The 17,337-nt window shown below is 38.1% G+C and overlaps 2 protein-coding genes across 2 annotated transcripts; both read right to left on the reverse strand.

Moving 5' to 3' along the window:
• Positions 1 to 1,275: 1,275 nt before the first annotated feature.
• Positions 1,276 to 3,036, reverse strand: LOC122638565 (fasciclin-like arabinogalactan protein 7). The gene is made up of 2 exons (XM_043831415.1): positions 2,819 to 3,036; positions 1,276 to 2,279 (listed from the first exon to the last, which is right to left on the reverse strand). The coding sequence occupies exon 2, from the start codon at positions 2,226 to 2,228 to the stop codon at positions 1,452 to 1,454; it is 777 nt and encodes a 258-aa protein (XP_043687350.1). The 5' UTR covers positions 2,229 to 2,279; positions 2,819 to 3,036; the 3' UTR covers positions 1,276 to 1,451.
• Positions 3,037 to 12,379: 9,343 nt separating this feature from the next.
• LOC122639839 (rho GDP-dissociation inhibitor 1-like) lies at positions 12,380 to 15,667 on the reverse strand. Its single transcript, XM_043832841.1, has 5 exons — positions 15,323 to 15,667; positions 15,145 to 15,211; positions 14,238 to 14,456; positions 13,972 to 14,096; positions 12,380 to 12,781 (listed from the first exon to the last, which is right to left on the reverse strand). Exons 1-5 carry the CDS (start codon positions 15,596 to 15,598, stop codon positions 12,701 to 12,703), a joined length of 768 nt encoding a protein of 255 aa, XP_043688776.1. The 5' UTR covers positions 15,599 to 15,667; the 3' UTR covers positions 12,380 to 12,700.
• Positions 15,668 to 17,337: the final 1,670 nt, after the last annotated feature.

Here is a 17,337-nt window from a genome sequence, read left to right on the forward strand (position 1 = left end):
AATGGGGGTATGAGTTTACCATTTGCTATAAGGCATCCCTAACTTCACACCCCCTTCCCCACGGACAAGAAGGTTATGGAATTGGAGAAGATGTGGGACCGCTTCTACAGTACTGGCTTCCGGAGGAGCCCTTCTCAGAGACAGTAGAGATTTTCCAATAAGAACCCAACGAGATAGCTGTCTTATTCTTCCAATAGTCTCTTCTTCTTCCTTTGTTTCTTTCTCTTCTTCTTCTTTGTTTCTTCAAATTTCAACTTCTTGTTTCTTACTTGTGTGCTATTCATTAATAAATGTCATTTTCTGTCATCCTGCGTGTAGAAAAGAAAACTAGAGATTCTAGAAATGGGTGACAAAATCAAGAAGCAACTCTGGTTCTTCAATAAGAAAAAAAATAGGAAAAACACAATATTGACTACACAGTAGTGAGAAGAAGATTTGTCAATAATGGCGTTAAGAGTTGCAGAGAAAGAGAGATTTTTCGAATCTTTTGGTACTTGACATCTTTGGAAGAGATGGTGGAGAGGGATGAGAGAGGAGAGGGTGAGTGAGCCAGGAGTGATGGGGGAAAATCGTGAGTGGTTTATCTCTGCAACGATTCTCTTCATTCGAACCCTAAACCTTCTTTCTGATTGAGTAATAGGGAAAGGGGAAGGGGAAGGGGAAGGGGGTTGAAGTTAGAGATGCCCTATGGGCAAAATGGTAAGCTCACACCCTGAAAGGGATATATTAGTCATTTGAAGACAAACTTAGCCAACACCGTAGCACCTAACTAACGGAGTGGGAACTCATAGGGTGCGACCGTATAATTTAGAAACACAGTGGGTTGCTCTGTATTTAATACAAATCTCAGGGGGCAGCAATGTAATTTTCCCATAAATAATTGACTACATTATTATAAATCAAGTAATAGACAACCTGTGCCATAAGGTGGAAATATTGTATATGTCACAAAGAAAAAAACTGTGTGGGTACGGGGTCTACATGAATCTCTCTGAAAAACTTGCAACCTATCTCAGTTCCCACAAAAAATAGTTTTTTTTTTTTTTTTTCTTGTTTTTGAGAGCACAGATAATGATATTTTTGATCAACCAGGCTATTTTCAAGAAGTTTCCAAGTAAAAACCCAAGTCCCCAATTGATTCACTGATGTTCTGAAGATTTTATTCAATTTACATACTATATGTGCCACAAGATTCCTTCAAATCTTCATCACCAGGAGATAGAAATGAACTCAACATCAAGAAATTGTAATGGCAAACAACAAGAAGAATATATGTGACAAAAGAAGGGAACCATGTCCTCAAACTTAATTTCAATCAACAAAATATTTTGTTCAAAAAAATTGAAACTAAACTGAAAGAAATAGAAGGAAAGATGAATACACAAACTCTTCTCTCATCTCAAATTAAATTAAGAAACTCCAGTACTCCCACATAATAAATTCACCTCTTCTTAAAAGAATAAGATCAATCCACCTGACATTGCCAAAGCCAAGTAATGCAAGGCACCCCAACTGATGATCCTGTGAGAAGAATTAGATGAAGATTTGGGAGAAGCCCCAGTACCCTTTTCTGTTGCACTTGAAGAAGGAGAATCAGCTGCTGGAGCAATCTCTGGAGTAGGTGCAGGAGCTGGGGCTTGAGGAGGGGCTTGACCAAAGATTGTCTCAGGAAGAAGGACCTTATCAACCTGATACACTGCAACAGGTTTTGTAGAATAAACACTGCTGCTCACCTTGGTGTTACTCCATCCTGAACTAAGTAGAGCTGTTCCTGAGGTATCTGAGAAATTCAAAGAGTACTGCCCTCCTGCCATTGTAGTTACAGGGCTTGATTGGCTCAGGTTAGTGAATTCAGCTAGACTGTAGTATTGGGACAAGCCATGGAAAAGGCAAAGTGACTTTTTCTGATCTTGGGTGAGATTGGATAGAGATGGCTTTTTAAGAGATGAGAAGGCACCGTCCTTTGGTACAAAGATGGTTATTCCTTGTTCAGTGTTGTTGGCTTGATCTTGGAATGTTTGGATCACATTGGTTGATTGAAGTAAGCTGAGGAAAGTATTGAATGGTCCAGCTACTGTTAATAGATCGGTGAGGTTAACGTAATCTGGAGCCGGTGCCGGTGCCGGCGTCGGAGTGAGTACCAGAGATGGAGCACTCTTAGCATTTGTAGATGAACAACTCAACAGGACAAGTAAACTGGTAACCATGAAAATCATTGTAGCTTTCATTGTTCTTCTTTTCCCTTCTTTCACTGTAAACTCTTTCTTTCCCCCAAAATCCTGCAACAGACAAACCCACAAAGTAAATCTTAAACCCAGAACAAATTTTACTAATGCACCATAGAAATAATGCTGACAGGTTCAAATTCTGAGTTCTGGTAGCACAAAACGAAATCTTCCACAGAAAAAAAAAAGGGGTTAATTTCCTAATAACAAAACCAGATCAAGATCCAAATTTCTACCCTTCTTTCTACCTTGTTTCCACACTAAAAAGGATCTGCAATGGTAGGAAGTAAGTAACATTTGAGAAAACCCTACTTACCAAATCACTGAAACAACAGTCAAGAAAGATAACCAAAGAGAAACCCCCAAAACTACATTACACAGTAGGAGCAAGGCCATACAATAAAAAGCCCAGATCTTGATAAGCTCAACAAAAGCAGTAGAACCGACAATGAAGAAAACGCCATAATAAACACCAAAAGAGAAAAAGATAAAAAAGGCTAAACACACTTAAATGTGAATTTAAGAAGACTCCATAAATGAAACCCAAAAAGATGCAAGTGAGAGTTAGAGAGAGAGAGTGAGAGACTACCAACCTGACTGAGGAATTCACTACTCAAGATTCAGAGAGAGGTGAGGAGATGAGAGCAGGAATTAGAATAGAGACTGAAATGTAGAAGAGTATAAATTGCAGGAGAGATTTGAAACGTGAGAGACTATATAAAAGAATAGGGATGATTAGAGGAATGGTGTACAGGTCATGAGATTGAGTGTGGCAGCTGGTGAAGGAACAAAAGGGGTAGGTACTACAGAATACAGCCTACAATTACCCGGAAGAGAGATGACAGGCTATTTGCTATTTGCTATTTGCTAAATGTAGAACAGGGTTTGACAACCCAGAATTAGGATCCGGATGGATCTGATCCTAGATCCGTTTCAGTCAATTCCGATCCAACCATAAAAGTACGATGATAAGGTATCTCGAGAGCAAAGTGAGTTCTCGGTTGGAGAGAAATCAGCTAGAATCAGCCAAAACATGCACTAACCCTATAACCCATATAAGGATCAATCGAGGGCCCAACCTGATTGCCTAGAATTAGGACGTTCGTCAATTCTGATCTAGATTGGTCCTAATCGATTTGGATCCGATCCAAGATTGAAACCAATTAGGATCAGTGAGAAATTGGTTGAAATTGACCAAAACATGCCCTAACCTTAGAACCCATACAAGGATCGGTCAAGCCCAATTGGCTACAATCAGGATCGGCCAACTGGTCGATCTAGGTTGATCCCAGCCAATTCCAATTTGATCTCAGATCGGTCCTAGCCAATTCTGATCTGGGATTGGATTCGAATCGATGAGAAAATGTTTGTAATCAGCTAAAACATGCTCTAACCCTAGAATCAGGATCGGCCTTGGCTAATTCTGATCTGAATCAAACGATCCAGTCGATCTGATCCGGATTCTTAAAACCCATGTCAGAGGAATGAAGGGTATTTTAGGGAACATGAGAAGGAAAGAGCCCATATAAGGTGGGCTTTCTAAATCAAAACCCATTAACTTCTTTTTTATTTTCCTCTTACGTGACCGACATTGCAGTCTACCGACTCTACCCTACACCATAAATTATTAAATAAATAAAATTTCTCTATCAATACCTCTAACACCAATAGAGAGTAAAGAAGAAGAATCTAAAGATTTTGATGGGATGGACTTTGACTTTTCAACACTTGGACTCACATGCATGGGGAGATGGACGGGCGTGATTTTCCATGTCCAACGGCTCCATATTGTGGGAATCCCGTGACAGAAGGCCCGAGGTAATCATGGTTAAAAGCTTAAACCAAAATTAGATTATTTAAAACAAAGTAATTAATATATGGTTTTTTTAATGGTAACCTAATTAATAGGTTGGTATATGGGCTTTTGGCGTACTCCCAGACATGGACCCCACCGGTCTCTGATATTGAACCCTGGGTTTAGCTGTTTCTCACTTGCATACATCTGACGCTCTAACTAACTAATCATAATCCATTAAAAGTAGAGTATGATTTGGTATGTCAAGGAAAAAAGATTGAATGAGATGAGATGTCCTTCATTAGAGCCGTTAAGATTGGATTCCATGATTTGACAAATCCTAATCTCTCATATTATCCTCTCCAATTCTTAAAGTGTGTCAGTGGCACAGTGCTAGGTGGAGATGTCAAGTAGTATGATTTGGTTTGTCAAGGAAAAAAGATTGAATGAGATGAGATGTCCTTCATTAGAGCCGTTAAGATTGGATTCCATGATTTGACAAATCCTAATCTCTCATATTATCCTCTCCAATTCTTAAAGTGTGTCAATGGCACACTGCTAGGTGGAGATCTCGACACCTGACAGCTGTTGCATCCAATGGTCTATATCAATGAGATCGGACCGTTGGATGTAGCAGTTGTCAAGTGTCGACATCTCCACCTAGCATTGCCGCAGTGCCACACTTTAAGGAATTGAAGAGGATAATTTTCTACGAGAACACCCCCACGCCACCCATGATCATGAAATCATTCTTGCACCAATCCTACAATTTAACAAATAATTTGTTTTTGGGTGAAGATTTTCCATGCTGTAGCTTAAGAAGGAATTTGCACGCCCACATCAATGGGTGTCATGCAAGGGTGTCAATCGGGCGGTTCAATTTGGGTTTTTTAGTTTTGTGTGAGTTTTAGGAAAATCTAAAACGAACTAGTAAGGATTTTTCGATTTCAACTCAGTTTGGATGGGTTTGGTTCGGTTTGTACTATCAGATTCAATTTAGTTTGAAAATTGGGTATAGACTATTTTTGGGTAGGGATTAAGTAGTGATTTTAGGGTTCGGGGGTCGATTTTAGTGTCTGGTTCAATTTGGGTTCGGTCTTATCGGTGGCCAATCGGTTTAGATTGAACCAATATGAAGCGAATGGTGCACTAACTTGCAAACCGAAGCTGAACCGATAAGGAATTGATTTGATTTGGATAAGATTCGATCGGCTCCGATTGAACTGGTTTGGCCGGTTCAGTTTAGGTTTTTGACACCCTTAGTGTCATGAATCAAGTTATCATGCACAAGGGACCTATATATTCAAAATTAAAGAAAAAAAAACATTTGAAAGGGTAATTACTAATTGCACTTTCGCATAATCAAGAACAGTATAAGAAGGGATCCCTGCACACTACACCAATGAAGAGTTGGAAAACGATATCATGTATATGGGACTCACATGATCATATTAGGCGAAAGAATGTTACTGGTAGTCTCAAAGTTTTATTATGTGAGACTCCTTTTTTTCTTTTTTTTTTTTTTTTTTTTTTTTTTTTTTTTTTTTTTGTGAAGATAAATTTATTTCTTATTATTAAATTATCTCCCTATTTTAATAATAAGAAAATGAAAGAAAAAAGAGAAAGAGTAGTTGAAGAGTCAAACTTCAAACTACTTCAAAGTGCAAAACTTCAGTGCTCTCTACCATTAATCAAAACTGGGAGGTTCTATCTGGCCCTCCACTTTTTGACAAACGACAAAATAACAACAACACAAGCTGACAAGGCTGAAAATGATTGAATAACGTGGCCTCATGTATGTAATCAAAATATAAACTTGATTACCCCCCCCAAAAAAAAGTAAAAAAAAATCAAAATATAAACTCAAAGGATTCAAAACCCTAAAAAAGGAAAAAAAATTAAACTGAAAGGCTTTAAAAAATAATTGGTCGGTCACACACTCACACCAAATATAGTATCTCTCTCTTCCCTACTTCCCTGCCACTCCTATATGATAACTTATCCCACACTCTTATTGGTGTCACCTTGCTAGTTTATCACATGCAAATATTGTATCAATCCTTATATAGATAGAGGGTATGAGATAGGTCTGTATGATAAGGGTGTTAAATGCTTCAATTTCAGGTTAAACGGTTAAGTTCAGAGTGTAGTAACTAGTAAGTAGACATTGAAACAAAATTGTTTATTAAACAATTTCGTTAGTTTTTGTTTTAAATGATAAGAGTGTTAAATGCTTCAATTTCAGGTTAAACGGTTAAGTTCAGAGTGTAGTAAGTAGAAATCGAAATCAAACTGTTTATTAAACAATTTTGGTTTCTTGGTTTTAAATGTTAAGAGTATTAAATGCTTCAGTTTCAGGTTAAACGGTTAAGTTCAGAGTGTAATAAGTAGAAATCGAAATCAAATTGTTTATTAGACAATTTTGATTTCTTGGTTTTAAATGCTTTTGGTCTCATTTTTGTTATCATGTCAATTTAAGTCAAGAGATTTGGTGTCATAGTTTTAAACCCTATTCTTGATTGCATATTTGCGTATGTATTCTAAATTCTGACTCTACTCACTAAATATGGAGACTTGTTGTAAAGGTTTTATAAATGATTTAAATCAGAATCATATTTATTAATTAGTTGCACTTTTCCAAATCATAACCAAATCATTTATTAAACAGTTTGAAGATTATGATTTAAACGTTTTGATTCGATTTTGATTGTTATTTCACACCCTTACGTCTATGGCATTGTGTGAATCCACCCTACCCCAATGTAATACTTACCAAACTATGCAAGTAAGATCCAATCATTTAAAATCGGATAACCTACATTTGTAGGTGTGAGCCTTTATTTGACAAACTTCAATTTCCTATCAAGATAACAATGAAGGATTACTAGATGACCAATATTGTTAATAGGAATCATTATTGATTAACTTGAAAGCATGTAAGTTTCCATTTTATAAATAGAGGGCTTGTCTAATGTTACTAGGGTTCTCATCTATAAAATGACAAGATAGAAAAAAAATAATAATAAAGGTTTTGTTTGTTGTAACCACCGTTGGTTATGCGTGATATCTCACATTCAAATCAATGGTCATGTATTTGTATAATAAGATGTGAGAATAATATTTAATAATGAGAAGTTGAGTCTCATTATATCCTCGTCTTATAGACATCATTCTCTTGTCTTAACTCCAAGTAAAATGGTGACAATTCATTGTTCACCATGCATGGTTACACAGATCTCTCTCTCTCTCTCTCTTGGTTATTCAAAAACTTTATTTAACAAAAATATTTTCAAAATAATTTGAAAGTAACTTGTTATCTTATTTAAACGTTATACATTTTTCAAGAAGGATATGCGAAATGACAGGATTTATCATCATTAAAAATAATGGATTTGTACTTAAAAGGGTAAAAAAAAAATTGTACCTTTTTTTTTTAAACCTTAGTTACAAAAAGTTTTTCGATACTCCACATTGTAAACTTTGGTAATTATTTGCTTTAATGTGTATCGTTCCGTAAGTATATTCTAATGGGTTGCCCATTTCAATAAGATTAGGAGCAATCTTACTAATCATGTAGATTTCCTATTTTTTGTTTTTCGGGAGTGTTTATAAGTATGTGATTTAATAGAATTTGGCCAACTGCCATAGAAGAACGACAATAACCTTTCAAATTTCACATTAAAATCTAATTAATAAAACTCTTCACACAAAGTAAAGGACCAAGTTTTTTACACCCACAGTAGATAACACAAGGGTATTTCGGGGAAAATATTAAAACTCTATAGAGTTTGTGAAACCTACAATAGTGTGGTGAATATCCCACGCAATGAATAAAAACTTTCTCAGAAGATCTATTGAATAAATAAAAGGAAAAAAAAATCAAAGACGATGAGATGTGACAGGCAATAAAATTGAGATAGACCATCAAATTTGATTGGTTATCATTTACGAGACTTCAACTATCAAAATGACTTGAACATAGTGTTTTAAAAATCAAGATTGGATCGATCTTGATTTTGTCCGATCAAGCTCAGCCAATCCTTGTACGAAAATTAGGATTGACAGATTATTCACCAATCTGGCCAGAATCCAGATTTTGTGTTTTTAAACCAAACTTCAACATTGTTGCTAGTTCAAAGATAGATGAAAAGAGTTGGAAAGGGTTCTATCATTATCAAAGGTGGTCCCCATTATTCCAAAGAAGAAATATGTATGACTTTAGTACCTCTGGAACTGTTTACCAAAAGAAACCCTAGAACCCTAACTGCAGTTGATGGAAGCTCAATGAGAAAATAATGGCCTCCACTCATTCAATATCTGAGATTTTAGTTGAATCTGATGCACTGAAAGTGGTTTCCATGGATGTGAAGTTTCATGTTGTCCTCTCTTGGGATGTCATGTCCAGTTGTATTATACGAATAGGAATATTCCTTGAGAGTGTTGGTGCTTGTATTTTTCTTTTTCTAGCTGGTTTTCCTCCTATGAGATGTCTCCTTGTATTCTTTGGTGCCCATTGAATATTGACAAATCTTTTTAGTTTAGGGAAAAGTAAGCATGCTCCACCCTTGTACAAATTCCTTTATACATTTCTCACATAATCAACAATGTGGCTCACATTGACACTTTCTTTCATATTCAGACCATGTGGTCCCATGTAGATCTCATATGGATGATACTATTTTCTAGTCCCTCATTGATATAATATGTAGATTTTTTGCACTACCTTTACAGGAATTAATGATAACATTCACTATTCTAGGAGTACAATCAGATGATCAGATCCCAAGGATGAAGAGATTCTCACCGTGGGTAGAGAGAAACTGGGTCCAATATATACTCGACGATGATGATGCTCATTTTCTTTTATGGCCGGCCATAGAACTTGGTTTCACTACTTCTCTGAAGAACGATTACAAACCTTTAAATCTCACATCTACCTATCAATGAGATAAGAACACTTTGTAGGAAGCCCTAACCCAAAAAGTATCAAAATGCCCTTAGAAACCGAAAAATGATCACCTGGTCAGGGTCGGATCATAACTGAATATATGTCGAAATACATATCATTTCGAAGGTCTCGACGAGCTCTACAAGAGTCAACACCTTTTGGCGTTGTTATATGCATTTTTAGGCCTTTTTGGCATGTTTTGAAATTGAAACGGCCCTCTAAAGATCCCCACTGCACTTTCTAGACAGAGATCAGGCTTCACCAATAACAATACATGCCATTGCACAAGAAGATATTTGATTGAATTAGGCTATGAAATCTGACTAATGAATAGTCTAGATCTTGCCACATCAATATTCCACGTAGCACAATGAGGACAGTTGATTCCAATAGGGAATATCATAACCCATGAGATTTAATCCGGATAGAACTGAAAAGCATATTTTGGACCTTTGACAATAGGAAGTGGGAGATAATGATGACATTCTCTATTCTAAGAAGAGATTCTCTTCATCTTGGGTGAAGGAAACTTTTCGCGATTTTGTAACCTCATGTCTATGGTCGAAACCACACAAGACAAACATGGATATGGGTAATATTTCCAGCCTAACCCATGTAGCCCACCTAAAGCAGCCATGAGCTCAATACCAAAAAACACTTAAAAGAGGTTAATTTCTCCTACCCAAAAAGAAGTTTGTTGTGAGATTTGGTCGATTAGCTCAATTGTTAAATGGGCTCAGCTCAGGCATTAGCCCAGACCCAACCCACTAAGCCACACAGCCTGCTCTGCTCAAACATGCTAAAACCCAATTGATTCGCTCAACCTACTGATATTATTTTTTGGATGTAGTTTCCCTTCACCCACAGTGAAAAGGGAGTCTCTTAATCCACCATATCTGATCCTTGCATTGGAGTGGGGAGGGATAGTTTCGATCATGTATAATAAAGCCTTGTTTGATTAGAGGGGAGTTAGGTGGGGTGGTAGAATTGGGACGGGAAAATGCTGATGTGGCATTTGAAAATCCCATCCCAACCTTGTTTGGTTATTCTAGGGTGGTGAACTTATAAAAACTAAGAGAATATCATTAATTGTTTTGTTTGCTAATGTGACATTTCAAAATCCCACTTCTAGCCTATCCAAAATCCCACCAATTTGGTGGGACTTTGGTTACTATTCATGGGAAAATTAACTCCAATAAAATGGATTGGATTCCTCTCCTTGGATCTCCTTGGAGGGCATCGCCTAATGAGGCATCCAATGGTTGGGTTGTGCCGCACACATCCCGATGGCTGACTTGACATACTCCAAGATGTGTGTGGTACAACCCAGTCGTCAGATACCTCATTAGGCAATGCCCTCCAAGGAGAGGAGTTGAATCCCAATAAAACCCCAACAACATGTGGGTCTCATCTTCCCAACAATTCCAACCCACTTTCCCCTCTAAATAAACAGGGCCTAAGGGGTGGGAGTTATTGATGAAAGTCAATCCCCAATAGTCCAATCATAGGGCCACAACACCCTAGATGAAGAAATTCTCTATTCTCCTTGATGTTGAAAAACTTTCTCATTTTTTTTGGGAATGAGAAAATGCTACTTGGGTGTGTGAGGTACGCTACCCCTGCGTCTAGACACAAGGCCAGCGAAATGACCACCATGCCCCTGAGAAATTCCTCCTTTCTATGGGGGCATGGTGGTCATTTTGCCCGCCCCTATGTCTAGGCGCAAGGGTAACACACCACACACACCCAGGTGGCCAGGTAGCATTCTATCTCCCTTTTTTTTTTTGTTTTCAATTCCTTATATAATTCATGGGAAAGAGAAGGCCACCCGATCCCGCAGTGTACGCCACCCCTGCGCCCAGACATAGGGTCTTGTGAAATGACCACCACACCCCTGGAACCCTAGAAATGACTAGGGTTGCAACAGTCATTTCACACACCCCTGTGTCAAGGTGCAGGGGTGGGGTGTCTGGCGCGATTGGGTGACGTTCTTTCTCCCATCATTATGCTTGGTGAAGTGTTTTTTATGCTTAATGACCTCCCATGCGGCAGTATTTGGATGTGGGTCTACATGATCGATAAACTCAAATTTCTAGCCCAAAATAAACAAGGCAAAATTGATCCAAAAGCTTAAATCAAATAAAAAAAAAAAGGGCTGATGTTCTTTGTACCGCAGCGCAGCCTGCGTCCAGACACATGGGTCTACCATTCAAGGGACAGGGTGGTCATTTCGCCCACCCCCCTGTGTCTGGGCGCAGCCTACGCCATCAACGCAAAAAACATTCTCCCAAAAAAATGCCGCAAAAGGGGAATACAAAGGGAAAAAGAACGTTGCTCACTTGCTTGATCGCGTGCCTCTTGCGCCTTAGACTCAAGAGCATGCAAAATTACTGCTCAACCGCTTGTGAAATAAAAAATTCTATTCGTGTTGATGTTTCTTTGCACACCCGCATTGGCCCTCATGTTGGTTCAGGGGCTACACAACCAAGTAACAATCTCTTCCCAATAACATTTTTGGATAGAATAAGGATTCCCTTCATCAAGGGCAATGATACCATCGGATGCCCAAGGGGAGGGATAGTTTCGACCCTAAACAATAGAGGGTCGAAGTATAATCCCATCACCAATTGGTGAAGAAAAATTGTTAGCGTCCTTTTTTACAATTCAAGTTGCTTTCTTTACTCATTTTAGGGCTAAAATGTTATGAAAAAGGACAATAGCCCTAAAATGTTATGAAAAAGGACAATAAAGTTCTCTATCACATGGATCCAACGCTAACACTATAATTTTTCTCTCCTACCTTGTCATGTGGTCTCATATGGGTGATATCATTCTCCACGCCACCATTGCTATGATGTGGAATATTCCTTCCCCCACTGGCGTCGTGGGAATGGATGATGAAGGAATGACAGTTCCTTTCAAAAATCGGAATTGAATCGACCATAAACCAACCCTAATTCTAAATGTTTTGATCTCGCCGATGGTTTTTTTCACCAGATCACTGGGTTTTCATATCTGGGCCGATTCTAGGGTTTCTAAGATTAATCAATAAGCTCTGGATCAGAATTAGCTGGGACCAATTCGGAGTTTAAAAGCGTTGGATACACAGATGTGTAGAATGGGTAACAGGCAATGGTATGATTACATACATATTCCAGCATCATTTTGGGCCTCTTTATGTAGATTCTTGTGAGGGAGACAAACCACAGCTCCATGTGGGTATGCAAACAAAGAAAAAAGGAAAAGGCAAAGCAAAAGCATAACAAAGGTAAAGTAGCCAAACCTCATAATAAAATGAAGAACAAAAGAAAGGAAAAAAGATAAAGAAGGCTAAAGCATGCTTGATCTCACTTGAGCAGCCATGTTCATTAACTGAGATTTAGTAGTCAAACTGACAAATGATAACAGTTATTCAACAAACCCATTACCTGCACTCCTTTCATTTTTTTTTTTTAAACAGTCCTTTACAAATGGTTAATAAGTTCTTGCTACAGAAATGAAGCTTAACACCTGATGAATTTGCAGACATGGAGAGAGAAAAGATAGAGAAACCTCTCAGACAGGGAATAGCTCTCTCTTATTATGGTGATATTCACCAATGGATTTCTAGCCTTTCTTCTTTGAACTTCTCTTTGAGTGGAAAAATAGAAGGGAGGGGGGGGGGGGGGAGGGGGAGAGGGGCTTAGAATGTAAGTGAATGAACGAAATTTGCTGTCATAGACTGAAGAATAATCAGCTAGTGGAAGGCCAATCTTTCTTGATGTCGAAGGTGTAGTTGATCGACAAGTAGGACTGGTTGTCATCATCAACAAACTGAAACCAAAAGCAGAGATATGAAACATTCAGGTGATCAGATACGAATAACAATCAGCTGAGGTCAGACAGAAAACTAGAAATAGTGTCCAATGTGCAGATATTAGGTTCCATAAAGAACACAAACATATGTCAGCTTCAGCCAGACCCATTTTGGAGGGTGTGCCATCCATGGTTATAAAACATGGCATCAGTACCCGTATCGGTCTTGGCCGATACAGAGATGAATACTGCTACCAATCAGGCACATCAAGGCCATACCAGACAATTCAATCTCAACATTTCACTTTTTGGGTGTTTCACCGATACCAAATCAGTCTAGTATTGGCCAATTCACTTTCATTTCCTTTTTCACACTTCTCATCTCATGTCTTCATTTCTTCTTTTCTCTTACTTTGATGTGCAAGGATCCATGTACCCGACCCCATTTAGATGGGATACAGCTTAGTTTGTTGTTGTTGTTGTTTTAGAACCATGGTGCCATCAACTAATCTTTGAATTGATGAGCCTTTTTTTTTTTTTGATGATATGTACAAGTCTGGTAATCAATGAGCCAAGTCCTTACAAAGGACATAAGCAAATATTAGTGTGATATGTTTCCTTACAAAAACATTCTTTTGAGAAGGATAAAGATGAGAACAGTAAATGAGAAAACGACTTGAGAGGGAGAGTCATTTGTGTCCATGAGTACTAAGATTGTTTCCATCTCCTATAAACATGTCCCACATCACAGTCTGGAGTCTGGACCACCATTTTTGATAATTTAAAAGGTATTGATATGCGATGGCTACGGGTGATCCATCCACTATGCATCCAGAAACCTCAATAACTGATTGATGTGTAGACAGTGTAGTGGGTTCCATTATTATGGCTACAACCAGCCAAAGGAATTCATAGCTTTGAAATGTTTTAGAAATAATAAGAGCCAATCACTCATTTAGTACAGCAATGACACCTGAGTTAAACTATTATCATGAAGAATCCTCACAATAGCAACTAAACATGGGTAACACATGAAAACTTAACTGAATCAAGGTATCTATTTTAGCAGAAAAACAGCTTTTGCCTCTGATTAATTGATACTACAAATCTGTATCTATTTTATCCCATATATATAATATTACTTTCCCATAATCAGAATGTCAAGTATCATAAATTGAGAAAATGAATTGTCAAGGGGTGGAACCTACCTTTGTTTTTGCTGAATATGATCCTCTAGCAAATATGCCAGAAGGAGTGGTCTCTTCTGGCATCTCATGTGTGTAAGGCTCTGCCTGAGGACTGAAGGTTCCTAGCATCTCTTTTGTACTGTCCACTGAAATCAAATTGAGTGAAAAGTACATGTTTTAATCCATTCAGACAAGTTTAGAAACAGTAAAAATTAAAATCTCATCTGTTGAAAGATTAGTAAATGGACCTAAATTGATTCTGAAGAAAAAAAGGAGAAAAAGCTTACCCTTGACACCAGTTTTCCACACCGTATTGGTGTATTTGAGCCCAGAGACAATGTTGTTGCTGACCTTAAAGGAGAATTTTAGGCTGTAACGGCTACCTTCTTTCAAAGTAAACCATAGGCCTTTGGGGTTTCCAGCCTCAGGGATGCGAAGAAGAAGTTCAGGTCTATCAGGGGAGAGGATAGAGAGGCTCAGGATCTTAACATCTGGTTCCAAAGTTTCTACACCAGAGGAAAACCAAGAAAATGTAAAACACAGAAGACTGATTTTATTCGATCAGAAAGTAAACATCACACATTTAATAGAAACAGATAACATGGTGAAAAGGAATTTCTAGAAATACATGCAGAAGAGGCATTTCTACAGACAGAATCATAGTTAAAATGGTGTCCCAGGATGAAGCATACAATTCTAAAACCAAAACTTTCTAGAAATACATGCTCTGTGCCTAAGAAATAATCAGGGGGAAAAAAACATTTTCTACAATCTGGATAATGAAATTGGAGTAGGAAATGCAGAAGTGGACAAACCCATCAAAAGATGTAATAAACTGTTAAAACTGAAGAAAATAAGTCAAGTTTATGACCCATGGGGAGGGGGATTTTTTAATTGGAAGGATCACGCGAACTTGGAGGGAGAAGAAAGGGGGCCGGGGTTAGAGACAGAGAAACCAGTCAAAATTGAAGCTAGCCATCTCTGAAAATCTGAGTAAAAGATAATCTTGTTCTTTCAGTGCTAATCTTGCCATTTTTTAGTACAAGATTGCAGGTTTTATTGTATTTTCTAGCTTTTATCAGTTAAGAGTATTAGCAACCAAGCAAAATATGAAATAAAAATGGCAATTCTTTCTCTAAACCTGATATTCTTAAGAACAATGTTTCATTCTTAAGAGCACAAGAAAATGAGCACCTCCAACAGAATTGAGATCGACACTCCCGAGAAGCTGTTCCTTCCACCTCCTCAGACTCTCATCGTCCTGAACAACAAAATCAAATAACATAAAAATGCTGGCTTTTCAGGAACAACTATCTCACAAACAATCAAAATTAATAAAAATTAAAATGCGTTCTTTTAATGTCTACCAAACCTTATCCTTCTCAAGCTGCTCCTTCAATGTGCACTGGGGACCCAATTCTATTTTTCTTTCCTCGTCGTCCTCTTCTTCCTCAGTAGCATACAGAGAGGTCTCACTCATCTGTCTATTGTACTTCTCTCCTTCTCTCAGAGCCTCTTCAGTTGGTGTTGGAGATGGTGGTGGTAGATTTTTGGAAGATTCTGATACATGACTCTTCTCCTCACTATCTTTGCTTTCATCAAAACCCATGTTCTTGGAACTTGAAACAGCTCCAACAGCCAAAGACATCAACAATTCATGAACAGCTATATCTTGGTGAGGGTAAAACCCAGCAAACCCACAGAGACACAGCCCACCAAAACCAAACCCCCAAAAGGAATAGATCAAAATCTCTTCACTAGGTGAGAATCTGTCAAAGTAAAACACAAACAAGAACTTTACAAAAGAGAGAATCTCCCCTGTCAACCAGCCTTGAAAAGAAAACAAACCTCTGTCTCTCCCTCCCCCCACACAAAAACGAAAATTTTCGAAAACCCACAAAGAATAGAGACCCACAAAAGCAAAGAAGACAAAAAAAGGAAAATAGTAATTGTTTCTCAAGCTGGCAAGAGTAGTTGATTGCTGAAGGCTGTAAGAGACAGAGAAGGAGAGAGAGAGAGATTGTTTGGGGAAGCTTGAACAGTGGGAAAAGGTCATGTGGTGTTCCGAATATATGAATTGAAGAGGAATGGAAGTGGAGAGATCGTGAGGGTCACTCTCGCTATTCTCTACACGCAGGCCACGATTCTGACGCCCTTGTAAAACGTTCGGCTTCTTCAACTCACAGCCTAAGATTGGGTGGACAATAGCTGCCTTTGACCTCTTCTTCGGGATTTTAAAAAAGTACAGATCCGTTAATGGTGTGGTCCTTCCTCATACCCAAAAACGGGTTTCGGTTTTCCTACACAAATTTTTTTCCGTTTAATCATGGAAAATGGAAAGCTGCCTGATCCCTTCCAGGCTGCGATCAGACACAGACACAGGTCAGCCCCGTGTTGATGCAGGGAGCATTTTTCTAATCATAAAATATCCAAAATTATCAGGGTTTTAAAATCAGAAATCGAATCGGAATTGGTCCAATAAACCTTTGAGTCTACCAGAAAGGGTATAAATCGGGAAAATATTGGTGTGAATATTCTGATTTAGGATGGCACAAATCGACCAATTCCCAATCCAATTCATCGATTTTTGAAACCCTAGTTGTTATAATTGTCTTATAAGGATTCGAAATTCGAAAGAGACCAATCAATTTGGGGTTGATCTGGATTGGAATCAACAAACCAGTTGCTTGGTTAGAGTTATCCTTGCACCTAAACACAAATCAATACCTTTGCATACGAAAAAACCGTTCATCTCCCAATGAAATCGAAAATCACATCCATATCAATGCCTCCACACACATTTGCATTGGCTACCGTGCTGATGCAAGGCCTACACGATTGGTTAGCATTCTCTTACCCTTAAAAATATATGCAAGTGAGAGGTTACCATAGAGGAGCATGAACAATTTAGGACATTTCAGTAATACAAATATTTTGTTTTGATAATTTAATTAAATAAAAAAAAATGATTGAATAATTTGATAAATCAAAATTTTTTTTTAGATAATCTATTTAATTTTTAAAAGACTTTACAAACGGAACAAGTCAGTCCGTGGCACATGTCTCATGGGTTACATACCAATAATTGGTGCAAGGGACTTAGAAACTTTTCCACAAAATTTCAACCTTATCCAACTTTGCGACAAGAGACATTTGGATCTATCTTTCCATACAAGTGACTTGTGAGAAACACATCTACAAATGTGTGGAGAGCTAGAATTCTAACCTTGTTGTGTCAGAACCTATAGGCCAAGGCACGGTCTCACGTAGACAGTTTCCATGGGGGCGTAGACCTCACAAAATAAATAGGCCATTCTCTCTCTCTCTCTCTCTCTCTCTGGTATAGGTATTGGTATTGGTATTGGAGGCCATATCGGTCTCCGGCTA

Source organism: Telopea speciosissima, chromosome 9, assembly GCF_018873765.1.
Source record: "Telopea speciosissima isolate NSW1024214 ecotype Mountain lineage chromosome 9, Tspe_v1, whole genome shotgun sequence".
Lineage (NCBI taxonomy): Eukaryota > Viridiplantae > Streptophyta > Magnoliopsida > Proteales > Proteaceae > Telopea > Telopea speciosissima.

Bases quoted from the DNA above. Each gene is read 5' to 3' on its own strand.
- LOC122638565 (XM_043831415.1), bottom strand. From the start codon at position 2,228: ATGAAAGCTACAATGATTTTCATGGTTACCAGTTTACTTGTCCTGTTG.
- LOC122639839 (XM_043832841.1), bottom strand. From the start codon at position 15,598: ATGTCTTTGGCTGTTGGAGCTGTTTCAAGTTCCAAGAACATGGGTTTT. The intron at 15,212-15,322 runs GTTTGGTAGACA...TTTGTTGTTCAG, and splicing joins AGCAGCTTGAGAAGGATAAG to GACGATGAGAGTCTGAGGAG. The intron at 12,782-13,971 runs GTAGGTTCCACC...TTTTGGTTTCAG, and splicing joins CATATTCAGCAAAAACAAAG to TTTGTTGATGATGACAACCA.